Consider the following 15244-nt stretch of genomic DNA (forward strand, 5'->3'; position numbering starts at 1 on the left):
AAACATCAGGTTATTACATACACTTATGTTTTGTTCGAATGTGCATATTTAGAGCTGAAATCAGTGGTTATCCATTATGCTAACGTAGCATCTTTTCCCAGAATGTGCGGATATTTCTATTAGACTCTCACCTATTCTGACCAAATAGCTATCATAAACATTACAAAAAAATACATGTTGTATAGGAAATGATAGATACACTAGTTCTTAATGCAATCGCAGTGTTAGAATTCTAAAAATATCTTCATTACGACATAAGGCTTACGTTATAGCGAGAGAGTGCCAAAACCTGGGCGCAAAACTACTAGTACACAGTTCGACAGATATATGAAATAGCATCACAAAATGGGTCCTACTTTTGGTGATCTTCCATCAGAATGTTGTACAAGGGGTCCTTTGTCCAGAACAGTCTTGTTTGGTTTGAACATCGTTTTCCCTCTTGAATTAGCAAGCACACTGGCCAAGTGGCGCGAAGCTCTCCATCGTCAACAAACACAGACAACGCAACACGCCTAACGTCCCGAAATTTCAATAATCTAATAAAACTATATTGAAAAAACATACTTTACGATGATATTGGTGACATGTATCAAATAAAATCAAAGCCGGAGATAGTATTCGCCTATACGACAGCTTTCCAGAAGGCAATTCCAGGTCCAACTTCGCGCTTTTCAGAAAACAGAAATGGCGGACACGTCATTCCAAGAGGATTTATTCACCTCAGACCAAGAAAACACTTATTTCTTCCTCTACTTCCTCTTGACATCTAGGGGAAGGTGTATGACGTGCATGTATACTCATACGTATCATGCCCATTTTAGCAGGCCCTTGAACAGAGCATATTTTTTCAGACTTTCCACTTCCTGGTCAGAAAGTGTGCTGCCAAATGAGTTCTGTTTTACTAGTAATTACTAGTCATATAATATAATATTTGTACGAGCAAGAATTGAGTACGAGGCCGTTTAAATTGGGCACGAATTTCCCCCAAAGTGAAAACAGCGCCCTCTGTCCTCATCAGGTTAAAGAAGAAGTTACAGGTCTGTGAGAGCCAGAAATCTTGCTTGTTTGTAGGTGACCAAAATACTTATTTTCCACATAATTTGCAAATAAATTCATAAAAAATCCTACAATGTGATTTTCTGGATTTTTTTTCTCATTTGTCTGTCATAGTTGAAGTGTACCTATGATGAAAATTACAGCCTCTCTCTATCTTTTTAAGTGGGAGAAACTTGCACAATTGGTGGCTGACTAAATACTTGTTTGCCCCACTGATTCTGGGGAGGACACAAAAAAATGTCTGCAGATTGTAGGTCCCCAGAACACAGTGGCCTCCATCATTCTTAATTGAAAGAAGTTTGGAACACAAGACTCTTCTTAGAGCTGGTCACGCGGCCAAACTGAGCAACTCGGGAGAAGGTTCTTGGTCAGGGAGGTGCCAAGAACCGATGGTCACTCTGACAGAGCTCCTTTTGTGAGATGGAGAACCTTCCGAAGGACAACCGTCTCTGCAGCACTCCACCAATCAGGCCTTTATGGTAGAGTGGCCAGACGGATGCCACTCCTCAGTAAAACGCACATGACAGCCCCCTTGGAGTTTGCAAAAAGGCACCTAAAGACTCTCAGTATCAGGAAGCAAGGTAAGACCCAAGTGCAGACTCTGTGAAGTAACAATATTTATTGTAACACAGGGGCAGGCAACGACAGCTCAAGGCAGGCAGGGGTCGATAATCAAGTAGAGGCCATGGTACAGGACGGCAGGCAGGCTCAGGGTCAGGTCAGGTAGAGGTTGGGAAATCCAGAGGTGGAGCAAAGGTACAGGACGGCAGGCAGGCTCAGGGACAGGCAGAGTGGTCAGGCGGATGGTACATGGTCAGGACAGGCCAGGGTCTGGAGGAAACCTGGCACCATCCCTACAGTGAAGCATGGTGGTGGCAGCATCATGCGGTTTTTCAGCAGCAGGGACTAGGTGACTAGTCAGGATAGAGGCAAAGTACAAAGAAATCCTTGATGAAAACCTGCTTAGGACTCAGACTGGGGTGAAGGTTTCACCTTCCAACAGGACACAACCCTCAGACACAGCCAAGACCACGCAGGAGTGGCTTCGGGACAAATCAAATCAAATTCATTTATATAGCCCTTCTTACATCAGCTGATATCTCAAAGTGCTGTACAGAAACCCAGCCTAAAACCCAAACAGCAAGCAATGCAGGTGTAGAAGCACGTGGCTAGGAAAAACTCCCTGGAAAGGCCAAAACTAGGAAGAAACCTAGAGAGGAACCAGGCTATGAGGGGTGGCCAGTCCTCTTCTGGCTGTGCCGGGTGGAGATTATAACAGAACATGGCCAAGATGTTCAAATGTTCATACATGACCACATGGTCAAATAAAATCAGAGTAAATGTCAGTTGGCTTTCATAGCCGATCATTAAGAGATCTCTACCGCTCCTGCGGTCTCTAGAGAGTTGAAAACAGCAGGTCTGGGACAGGTAGCACGTCCGGTGGCAGGTCAGGGTTCCATAGCCGCAGGCAGAACAGTTGAAACTGGAACAGCAGCAAGGCCAGGTGGACTGGGGACAGCAAGGAGTCATCATGCGTAGTCCTGAGCATGTCCTATAGGGCTCAGGTCTCCGAGAGAGAGAAAGAAAGAGAGAAGGAGAAAATTAGAGAGAGCATACTTAAAATTCACACAGGACACCGGATAAGACAGGAGAAGTACTCCAGATATATCAAACTGACCCTAGCCCCCCACACATAAACTACTGCAGCATAAATACTGGAGGCTGAGACAGAGGGGTCAGGAGACACTGTGGCCCCATCCGATGATACCCCGGACAGGGCCAAACAGGAAGGATATAACCCCACCAGCTTGCCAAAGCACAGCCCCCACACCACTAGAGGATATCTTCATACCACCAACTTACCATCTCTGAGACAAGGCCGAGTATAGCCCACAAGATCTCCACCACGCACAAACCAAGGGTGGGCGCCAACCCAGACAGGAAAGATCACGTCAGTAAACTCAACCCACTCAAGTGACGCACCCCTCCTAGGGACGGCATGAAAGAGCACCAGTAAGCCAGTGACTCAGCCCCTGTAATAGGGTAGAGGCAGAGAATCCCAGTGGGAGAGAGGGGAACGGCAGTCGCAGAGACAGCAAGGGCGGTTCGTTGCTCCAGAGCCTTTCCGTCACCTTCACCTCCTGGGCCAGACTGCACTCAATCATATGACTTACTGAAGAGATGAGTCTTCAGTAAAGACTTAAAGGTTGAGACCGAGTCTGCGTCTCTCACATGGGTAGGCAGACTATTCCATAAAAATGGAGATCTATAGGAGAAAGCCCTGCCTCCAGCCGTGTTTGCTTAGAAATTCTAGGACAATTAGGAGGCCTGCGTCTTTTGTACCGTAGCGTACGTGTAGGTATGTACGCGCGAGGACCAACTCGGAAGATAGGTAGGAGCAAGCCCATGTAACGCTTTTATAGGTTAACAGTAAAACTTTGAAATCAGCCCTTGCCTTAAACAGGAAGCCAGTGTAGGGAGCTAGCACTGGAGTAATATGATCAAATTTCTTGGTCTCTTTTGGACAGAAAATTTCACATTTTTGCAATGTTATGTAGATGGAAAAAAGCTGTCCTTAAAAACAGTCTTGATATGTTCGTCAAAAAGAGATCTCAGGGTCCAGAGTAACGCCGACGTCCTTCACAGTTTTATTTGAGACGACTTACAACCATCAAGATTAATTTTCAGATTTAACAGAATATCTCTTTGTTTCTTGGGACCTAGAACAAGCATCTCTGTTTTGTCGAGTTTAAAAGTAAACGTTTGTAGCCATCCACTTCCTTATGTCTGAAACACAGGCTTCTAGCGAGGGCAATTTTGGGGCTTCACCGTGTTTCATTGAAATGTACAGCTGTGTGTTCGTCCACAATAGCTGTGTGTCGTCCACTTTCCGACAGATAAGATCTAAACCAGGCCAGAACTTGTCCGTGGAGATTTGGGTTTCCAATCTCTCCAAAAGAAATGTGGTGATCATGGTATCAAAGGCAGCACTAAGGTCTAGGAGCACGAGGACAGATGCAGTGCCTCAGTCTGACGCCATTAAAAGGTCTTTACCACCTTCACAAGTGCAGTCTCAGGGCTATGATGAGGTCTAAACCAGAACTGAAGCATTTCGTATACATTGTTTGTCTTCAGGAAGGCAGTGAGTTGCTGCGCAACAGCTTTTTCTAAAATGTTTGAGATGAATGGAAGATTCGATAAAGGCCGATAGTTTTAAATTATTTCTGGGTCAAGGTTTGGCTTTTTCAAAGAGAGCTATTAACTGCCACTTTTAGTGAGTTTGGTACACATCCAGTGGATAGAGAGCCATTTATTATGTTCAACATAGGAGGGCCAAGCACATGAAGCAGGCTCTTGTTGATCCGGAGCTCTGTGAGAGCCAGAAATCTTGCTTGTTTGTAGGTGACCAAATACTTATTTTCCACCATAATTTGCAAATAAATTCATAAAAAATCCTACAATGTGATTTTCTGGATTTTTTTTCTCATTTTGTCTGTCATAGTTGAAGTGTACCTATGATGAAAATTACAGGCCTCTCTCATCTTTTTAAGTGGGAGAACTTGCACAATTGGTGGCTGACTAAATACTTGTTTGCCCCACTGATTCTGGGGGAGGACACAAAAAAATGTCTGCAGMWTTGTAGGTCCCCAAGAACACAGTGGCCTCCATCATTCTTAATTGGAAGAAGTTTGGAACCACCAAGACTCTTCTTAGAGCTGGTCACGCGGCCAAACTGAGCAATCTGGGGAGAAGGTTCTTGGTCAGGGAGGTGCCCAAGAACCCGATGGTCACTCTGACAGAGCTCCTTTGTGGAGATGGGAGAACCTTCCAGAAGGACAACCGTCTCTGCAGCACTCCACCAATCAGGCCTTTATGGTAGAGTGGCCAGACGGATGCCACTCCTCAGTAAAACGCACATGACAGCCCCCTTGGAGTTTGCAAAAAGGCACCTAAAGACTCTCAGTATCAGGAAGCAAGGTAAGACCCAAGTGCAGACTCTGTGAAGTAACAATATTTATTGTAACAACAGGGGCAGGCAACGACAGCTCAAGGCAGGCAGGGGTCGATAATCAAGAGTAGAGGCCATGGTACAGGACGGCAGGCAGGCTCAGGGTCAGGTCAGGTAGAGGTTGGGAAATACAGAGGTGGAGCAAAGGTACAGGACGGCAGGCAGGCTCAGGGACAGGCAGAGTGGTCAGGCGGATGGTACATGGTCAGGACAGGCCAGGGTCTGGAGGAAACCTGGCACCATCCCTACAGTGAAGCATGGTGGTGGCAGCATCATGCGGTTTTTCAGCAGCAGGGACTAGGTGACTAGTCAGGATAGAGGCAAAGTACAAAGAAATCCTTGATGAAAACCTGCTTAGGACCTCAGACTGGGGTGAAGGTTCACCTTCCAACAGGACAACAACCCTCAGCACACAGCCAAGACCACGCAGGAGTGGCTTCGGGACAAATCAAATCAAATTCATTTATATAGCCCTTCTTACATCAGCTGATATCTCAAAGTGCTGTACAGAAACCCAGCCTAAAACCCCAAACAGCAAGCAATGCAGGTGTAGAAGCACGGTGGCTAGGAAAAACTCCCTGGAAAGGCCAAAACCTAGGAAGAAACCTAGAGAGGAACCAGGCTATGAGGGGTGGCCAGTCCTCTTCTGGCTGTGCCGGGTGGAGATTATAACAAAATGCCAGACTGTTCAAATGTTCATAATTGACAGCATGGTCGAAATAATATCAGGAGGTAAATGTCGAGTGTGGCTTTATTCCATATGCGGATGCATGGTAAAGAAGTAATTTTTTACCGGTCCTGCGGTCCTCTAGAGAAGTTTGAAAACCAGCAAAGGTCTGGGACAGGAGCACGTTCCGGTTGGACGGGTGGGTTCAAGCTCCGCAGGCAGAACATTGAAAACGGAAATGCAGCAAGCGCAGGTGGGGACTGAGGATATCCAAGGAGATCTCATGCCGCGTAAGTCCTGAGCAAATGGTGCTCTAGGGCTCAAGGTCTCCAGGAAGGAGAAAGGGAAAAGAGAGAAGGAAAATTAGAAGGAAAAGAAGATACCTTAATTCACAACAGGCCTACGGTTTGATAAGACAGGAAGAAGTATCCAGATATATCCAAAGACTGACCCTAGGCGCCCCGTACAGAGGCAATACTTAATTTAAGTTAGTTACGGTGGCAGCGATGAATACTGGGAGGGCCGTGTGAGACAGGAGGGTCAGGAGACACTGGTGGCTCATCCGATGAGTAGCCTCGGACTAAGGGCAAAAGGAGGATGTGCCCACTCGCGACTTTGCCGAATGCACAGCCCCAACCATAGAGGGATTGACCTTCACCACCAACTTACTCAGATTCCCTGGAGACTATAGGCCGAGTATAGCCAACAGATCTCCACCACAGCAATACCAAGGGGTGGGGCGCCAACCCAGACAAGGAAGATGTCACGGTCAGTTAGTTAAACCTGCTCAAGTGCGCACTCCCTCTAAGGGAGGCATGGAATAAGCACAGTAAGCTAGTTGAGCTCAGCCCTGTACTAGGGTTAGGAGGCAGGAGATAGTATAAAAAAAAATAAACAAAAATAGGAAATTATAAACATGAAGATAGAATTGTTAATAGAAAGTAAATAGAAGAATAAATATTAGAAAAATTAATATAAAAAATAAATACAAGTTGAAATAAACATGTTTAAAGAGAAATCCCATAAATTAACATAGAATATATAGAAAAAAAAATTAAAAAATATCCTAGTGGAAGAGGAGGGGGAACGCGGGGTCAGGCAGTAGGACAGGCGCAAGGGGCGGTTCGTTGCTCCAGAGCCTTTCTCCGTTCACCTTCACAACTCTTGGGGCCAGACGACTTCATCCATATGACTTTACTGAAGAGTGAGTCTTCAGTAAAGAGTTAAAGGTTGAGACCGAGTCTGCGTTCTTACATGGGTAGGGCAGACTATTCCATAAAAAATGGAGATTATAGGAGAAAGCCCCTCCAGCTGTTGCTTAGAAATTCTACGGACAATTAGGAGGCCTGCGTCTTGTGACCGTAGCGTACGTGTAGGTATGTACGGCAGGAACTCGGGAACAGTTACGGTAGGACAGAGCCCATGTAACTTTATAGGTTTACGTTTAAATACTTTGAAAAGCCTTTGCCTTTAACAGGAAAGCAGTGGCTAGGGAGCTAGACTGGGAGTAATAGAGTAAATTCTGGTTCTTTTTTGACAGAAAATTTCACGATTTTTGCATTGTTTATGTAGATGGAAAAAGCTGCTGCTTAAAAAACGTTTGAGTATGTTTGTCAAAAGAATATCGGCAGGTCTAGTATACGGACGTCTTCACAGTTTTTATTTGGGACGACTTTACAACCATCAAGATTAATTTCAGATTTAACAGAATATCTCTTTGTTCTTGGGAATAGAACAAGCATCTCGTTTTGCGGAGTTTTAAAAGTAAAACGTTTGCAGCCATCCACTTCCTTATGTCTGAAACACAGCTTCTAGCGAGGGCAATTTTGGGGCGTTCACCGTGTTTCATTAATGTACAGCTGTGTGTGTCCAATGAGTAAAGTTCACATTAGTGTTCGATGACAATCCCAGAGGTAAATATATAGTGAAAACCATAGTGGTCCTAAAACGGAGAACCTTTGAGGAACACCGAAATGTACAGTTGATTTCTCAGAGGAAAAACATTCACAGAGACAAAACTGATATCTTTCCGGACAGATAAGATCTAAACCCGGCCAGAACTGTCCGTGAGATTTGGTTTCCAATCTCTCCAAAAGAATGTGGTGATCGATGGTATCAAGGCGACTAAGGTCTAGGAGCACGAGGACAGATGCAGTGCCTCAGTCTGACGCCATTAAAAGGTCATTTACCACCTTCACAAGTGCAGTCTCAGTGCTATGATGAGGTCTAAAACCAGACTGAAGCATTTCGTATACATTGTTTGTCTTCAGGAAGGCAGTGAGTTGCTGCGCAACAGCTTTTTCCTAAAATGTTTGAGGATGATGGAAGATTCGATAAAGGCCGATAGTTTTTAATATTTCTGGGTCAAGGTTTGGCTTTTTCAAGAGAGGCTTTATTACTGCCACTTTTAGTGAGTTTGGTACACATCGGTGGTAGAGAGCCATTTATTATGTTCAACATAGAAGCAGCTCTTTTATGTTAGTTTAGTTGGAATAGGGTCCAGTATGCAGCTTGAAGGTTTAGAGGCCATGATTATTTTCATCATTGTGTCAAGAGATATAGTACTAAAACACTTGAGTGTCTCTCTTGATCCTAGGTCCAGAGTGGCAGAGTTGTGCAGACTCAGGACAGCTGAGCTTTGGAGGAATAYGCAGATTTAAAGAGGAGTCCGTAATTTGCTTTCTAATGATCATGATCTTTTCCTCAAAGAAGTTCATGAATKTATTACTGCTAAAGTGAAAACCATCCTCACTTGGGGAATGGTGCTTTTTAGTTAGCTTTGCGACAGTATCAAAAATACATTTTGAATTGTTCTTATTTTCCCCAATTAAGTTGGAAAAATAGGATGATCGAGCAGCATTGAGGGCTCTTCGATACTGCACGGTACTGTCTTTCCAAGCTAGTCAGAAGAGTTCCAGTTTGGTGTGGCGCCATTTCCGTTCCAATTTTCTGGAAGCTTGCTTCAGAGCTCGGGTATTTTCTGTATACCAGGGAGCTAGTTTCTTCTGACAATTGTTTTTMGTTTTTAAGGGTGCAACTGCATCTAGGGTATTGCGCAAGGTTAAAATTAGTTCCTCAGTTAGGTGGTTAACTGATTTTTGTCCTCTGACGTCCTTGGGTAGGCAGAAGGAGTCGGTAAGGGCATCAAGGAATCTTTGTGTTGTCTGAGAATTTATAGCACGACTTTTGATGCTCCTTGGTTGGGGTCTGAGCAGATTATTTGTTGCGATTGCAAACGTAATAAAATGGTGGTCCGATAGTCCAGGATTATGAGGAAAAACAWTAAGATCTACAACATTTATTCCATGGGACAAAACTAGGTCCAGAGTATGACTGTGGCAGTGAGTAGGTCCAGAGACATGTTGGACAAAACCCACTGAGTCGATGATGGCTTTTGGAGTGGGTCTGTGGACTTTTCCATGTGAATATTAAAATCACCAACAATTTGAATATTATCTGCTATGACTACAAGGTCCAATAGGAATTCAGGGAACTCAGTGAGGAATGCTGTATATGGCCCAGGAGGCACAAGTCCACAAGTCTCTGAATGTGGCCCAGCCAGAGCCCGGACTTGAACCCGAACAAACTTCTCTGGAGAGACCTGAAAATAGATGTGCAGCAATGCTCCCCATTCAACCTGACAGAGCTTGAGAGGATCTTCAGGAAAGAATGGAAGAATGGGAGAAACTCCCCAAATACTGGTGTGCCAAGCTTGCAGCGTCATACCAAATAAGACTCTAGGCTGTAATTGCTGCCAAAGGTGCTTCAACAAAGTACTGAGTAAAGGGTCTGAATACTTATTTAAATGTTATATTTCAGTTTTTTTTTTATATAAAGTTGCTCAGTCATTATGTGGTATTGTGTGTAGATTGATGAGCAGAAAAAAAACTATTTAATCAATTTTAGAATAAGGCTGAATAATTTCCGAAGGCACTGTATAGATATATATATACATGTGTATGTATATATGTGTATATGTATATATTTWATTATTTTTATCAGGCGGTGCTGCAGCACCCCAAATTCCCATGGCTATGGATACTATAGGCCTCTATGTAGAAAAAAAGAGGAAGACACAGACAGCGATGCTTTTTCCTAAGAGAAAGAAAGAGAGAAAAGTGATCAGACAGAAAGAAAAGCAGCAAAGAGCCATGCTGTCAGAAAGTGGTCACCAAACAGCAGTCAGAARAATCTCCATTCATCTGTGTCATCCCCACCCCTTCCACCCCTACATTTTCTCTATYATTACGAGGTGTGAAGCGGTGTTTGCATTCACTTTCCTGGTGGCCTCACACTAGCCCGCGGAATCCAGACGCAGATAGGGGAAGGAATATGGGTCCACAGAGCGATATTTCACTGGCACCAGTGCGACATTGATGGATGACGGATCATTAGACATTTGCCAGTTTGCTTTGGTGCGGAGAGTTATTTTCATCARTAATATTTGGGACTAGGGATTGGATGGAAAGTTCTGAGAAGTTCAGAAATTTCGTTTTTGGGAMGTGGAAGTAGCGTGCAAAATGGAGGATAGAGGAGAGAAATGTATTGATGCAAGGATATATTCATTTGAAATGTTTCAACATTTCATTTTCATAAAATATGGACTATTATTTAATGTAGATGTATCATCCTAAATGTACTATGCCTTTATATTTATATTAAAGAAAAGGTCATTGCAAGTTTTCTAAACTGGTGATGAATAAACATTTACCCAGACCCCCCCCTTCCTCCTTCTCCTTTCTCTCTCGTTCTCTTCTGTTGTTCAGTGATGGTGCTGCTGATCGTGTCGATGCGTCAGAGGAAGAAGGAGCCATTGATTCTGGAGGAGGAGAGGGACGTGAGGGAGAACATCGTCCGCTACGACGACGAGGGTGGAGGAGAGGAAGACACRGAGGCCTTCGACATGGTAGCCCTCCGCAACCTCAACGTCATCAGAGACCCCAAGGTCCGGCGAGACGTCATCCCTGACACCCACACCTTCTTCCCCTACCCGACGTCCTCCTCGCAGGCTGTCCACAAAACCCTGCCAGACAATGTGGTGTTCAGAGAGTTCATCTGGGACCGGCTGAAACATGCAGATGTTGAGCCGTCAGCTCCGCCGTACGACTCTTTGCAGACGTACGCCTTTGAGGGGAGTGGATCGGTAGCTGAATCGTTAAGCTCCTTGGAGTCGCTAAGTACAGACTCAGAGCAGAACTACGACTATCTCAGCACCTGGGGGCCACGTTTCAAGAAGCTAGCCGACCTGTATGGCAACAGCGACGGCAATAGCAATGGCAACAGCGTGTTGTCATAGCCAAAACTTTCCTGAACTTAGACAACAAATGTGTTATGATAAAAAAAGAAAAAGAACAACTAAACTACCAAAGGGCAGAGAAGGGGGTSAGAGTCTGAAAACAAAGTGAGATTGGGAAAATACAAATGACTTCAAAGGTTGGGTTTGTTTATGTGCCTTGGATTTTGGATTTTAAAAGGGGTGACTTGGCAAGTTTTGACAAGTCATTTCAAAAGTGAGTTGACTGAAGAGGAAACCTTGTGAGCAAAAACATTAAAGGTTTTCAAAGTTGGGCTGAGGTCCAGCGTACATGGTAGGCTACAGTATATTTATGTGGAGAAACCTGTTCTCTCATTCCTGACATGGGCACAGACCCAGCAGTCTTGCATTGATGCATTCTCTTGCTCTTTTCGTAAAAAACAACAACACTTTTCTCCTGAAGTGCCCGGTCCCCGGTGGCTAATCGGTAGAGTAGTCACTCAACTATTCATTTGAAAGTCATGAAGAGTGTCAACGTTTTGTTTTTGTTCTGTGTTTTTCACAGAGACTATGAAGAAAATATATTAAGTCAGACTCACAGAGAAAAACCAATCATCAAATCAAATCAAATTGGTCACATACACATATTTAACAGATGCGGGTGTAGAGAAATGCTTGTGTTCCTAGCTCCAACAGTGCAGTAATATCTAACAAGTCACAACAATACACACAAATCTAAAAGTAAAATAATAAATATTTTGGGGATAGGGACAAGCAATGTCGGAGTGGCATTGACTAAAATACAGTAGAATAGAATACAGTATATACATATGAAATGAGTAAAGCAGTATGTAAACAGTAATGTCAAGCAATGTCGGAGTGGCATTGACTAAAATACAGTAGAATAGAATACAGTATATATATGAAATGAGTAAAGCAGTATGTAAACAGTATTCAAGTGATTAATGTTCCATTATTAAAGTGACCAGTGATTCCATGTCTATGTATATGGGGCAGTAGCCGGCTAGTAATGGCTATTTAACAGTCTGATGGCCTTGAGATAGCGCGGTGAACAGGCCACTCTTCAACCTCCTGAGATTGAAGAGGCGCTGTTGCGCCTTCTTCACCACGCTGTTTATGTGGGTGGACCATTTCAGATCATCAGTGATGTGTACGCCAAGGAACTAGAAGCTTTCCACCTTCTCCGGTGTGGTCCCGTCGATGTGGATAGGGGCATGGTCCCTCTGCTTTTTCCTGAAGTCCATGAGCAGCTCCTTAATTTTGTTGACGTTGAGGGAGATGTTATTTTCCTGACACCATTCCGCCAAGGCCCTCACCTACTCCTTGTAGGCTGCCTCGTCATTGTTGGTAATCAGGSTTACTATGGTTGTGTCGTCCACACACTTGATGATTGAGTTGGAGGCATTTTTGGCCACTCAGTCATGGGTGAACAGGTAATACAGGATGGGGCTGAGCACGCACCCTTGTGGGGCCCCTGAGTTGAGGATCAGTGAAGGGGAGGTCTTGTTTCCTACCTTCACATGGAGAGTTCTATCGTGTTGAAGGCTGAGCTATAGTCAATGAAAAACATTCTTACATAGGTATTCCTCTTGTCCAGATGGGATAGGGCAGTGTGCAGTGTGATGGTGACTGTATCTGTGGATCTATTTGGGCAGTAAGCAAATTGAAGTGGATCTAGGGTGTCAGGTAAGGTAGAGGTGATATGATCCTCAACTAGCCTCTCAAAGAACTTCATGATGACAGAACTGAGTGCTACGGGGTGATAGCAATTTAGTTCAGTTACCTTTGCTTTCTTGGGTACAGGAACGATGGTGGACATCTTTGAAGCAAGTGGTGACATCAGGCTGGGATAGGAAGAGATTAAATATGTACGTAAACACTCCAGCAAGTRGGTCAGCGCGCATGCCCTAAGGATGCAGCTAGGGATGCCGTCTGGACCGGCAGCCTTGAGGGTTAACACACTTAAATGTGTTACTCACGTCGGCCACGGAGAATGAGAGCCCACAGTCCTTGGGAGCGGGCTGCGTCGATGACACTGTGTTATCCTCAAAGCGGGCGAAGAAGGTGTTTCGCTTGTCCGGGAGCAAGACGTCGGTGTCCACGACGTGGCAGGTTTTCCCTTTGTAGTCAGTGATTGTCTGTAGACTCTGCCACATACGTCTTGTGTCTTAGTCCCTGAATTGCGACTCCACTTTGTCTCTGTACTGACGTTTTACCTGTTTGATTGCCTTACGGAGGGTATAACTACACTGTTTGTATTCAACCWTATTCCCAGTTACCTTGCCATGGTTAAATGTGGCGGTTCATTGCTATGTGTCAAGTAGTCAAGTGTACAGATCTGTTCAAAAGGAACCAATGCTGTTAATTTCCTGAGAGAGCTCTGAAATCTGCATACATTTTCTCCTCTTAACATTGCATTTAACAKATGTTAGAATGTGGTGTTTGCCTTTGAAGTCTGTTTCCTTTAGGCTCATTCAAGTCCACTGTTATGTAATAATGATGTAATAACAATGATGTAACRTTATGGTTGAGATGGAAAATCCATATCCACCTGGTTGAACCTTTAAATAAAGTGTTTTTCATTATTTGCAAAGGAATTCGGRATTCACAGTCGATGTTGGATACTTGCAACATTGACTTGAATAAAGTGAAGGCTTTTTTGAATGGGTTTCAATGCTGGGCTGAAATGTAATTCTATACCTTTATTTAACTAGGCAAGTCAGTTAAGAACAAGTTCTTATTTTCAATGACAACCTAGGAACAGCGGGTTAACTGCCCTTTTCAGGGGCAGAAAGGCAGATGTTTAACTTGTCAGCTTTGGAATTCGATCTTGCAACAATTTCGGTTACTAATCCAACGCTCTAACCACTAGGCTACCTGCCGCCCCATGGGTTACATAACTAAAATACATTGCTCTCCATGTAGCTCACAGTAAATGCAGCAAATTTGTTTGTCCAAAATGTATTTTGMAGAATGAATAATTTCGTTAATTGGTAAGTGACACACACTGTTTGGTGAGAAAACAGGAGGCAAAGRAAGTATTTTCTTTCAAACAAAATGCCTTTTAAACTGTTCCCATTGGAAGTCAGCATGTTAAATCAAACATTATTCTTATTTATTTTGAAAAATCATAAATGTGATGTTTGCGGATGTTTTTATCATTTTTGTGGACAATAAAAATTCAATTCCTCAAAAGACTTCTTTCAATTCTTTTGAACATAAAAAAATATATGATATGTCAGTGTCTTATCTTAACAAGGTGAACCAGATAGGCTTTGAGAAAAAAAATGAGGGCTGTTTTGAGGAGATTTTTGCCTGCAATGAATATCAGCAGGCGTAAGACGCAGACACGCACAAACATACATTTTCTTTGCCTTTGCACAACTCCGGGATCCAGATGGGGTGGTAGAGAAAGGGAATGAAAGCGAGGGGTACAGAGGGAGGAGGAGAGAAAGTTTTCTGTTTGTTCCACATCTCCTCTAGATCAGGCTTTGTACATGAAAGGCCAGTCGGAAACAAAACAGGCTTCACGCTCTGCAGAGGCGTGTGTGATGAATGGCGTGCACGCTCTTGGACCTCTTAAAGAGCCTTTTGCAAATTAGCCAGACGCTCCTCCTGTGTTGATCAGCCTTCTAGCTGTGTGTGCTAATWKTTCTGGTCAGATCATGTGAACAGTGGCATTTACACATACACATTTTTGCACTACCTATGGTGTGTGTGTGTGTGTGTACTTTGCATGTACTCTGTGTGCATACAGTACATGCACATGTGCTTGCCTTGCGTGTGTCTGTGTGTTGATAGAGAGAGCAAGCACGTGCCATGGGATTGCATACTTTTGTGTATGAATATCTCACCGCATGGTTTCATCTGTTTTGATAAAGTTTTGTGATGCAATATGCAGAAGAGGCAGCTTCTCGGGCACCTTCGACAGCTTGCCAAGGTGCATGAAAACAACTGACAGTACTGTAACTAATCGTGATGCAACAGCATGCAATGAGGTTGCTATGCATCTTCACTTGGGCCGRTAAMTATGCTCCCTCTCCGTACAGGTATTGACATAGTTTCCAAAGCTTTGAAGAAAAGCAAAAGGGAGAACATCTGAGGAGTATGAACCATGGGCCATGAGGAGCAAAGATAAGCACGTGTACTAATTAATACTGACACTACTGTGCCGTATTGGCCACTCAAGAGTTGTAATGCGAAGAAACAGGAACAGTTATTGTAACTTGAGCCAACT

The 15244-nt window shown here is 43.9% G+C and overlaps 1 protein-coding gene across 1 annotated transcript in view; it reads left to right on the forward strand.

Moving 5' to 3' along the window:
• LOC111973584 (cadherin-7-like) overlaps nt 1–14168 on the forward strand; it is a 45921-nt gene extending 31753 nt beyond the window's left edge. Inside the window, exon 3 of the mRNA XM_024147496.2 lies at nt 10499–14168. Coding sequence (XP_024003264.2) covers nt 10499–11028 — 530 coding nt within the window. The 3' untranslated portion in view covers nt 11029–14168. The remainder of the gene's footprint in view (nt 1–10498) is intronic.
• The last annotated feature ends 1076 nt before the right edge of the window (nt 14169–15244 follow it).

The sequence above is a fragment of the Salvelinus sp. IW2-2015 genome, linkage group LG14 (assembly GCF_002910315.2).
Source record: "Salvelinus sp. IW2-2015 linkage group LG14, ASM291031v2, whole genome shotgun sequence".
NCBI classification, from domain to species: domain Eukaryota; kingdom Metazoa; phylum Chordata; class Actinopteri; order Salmoniformes; family Salmonidae; genus Salvelinus; species Salvelinus sp. IW2-2015.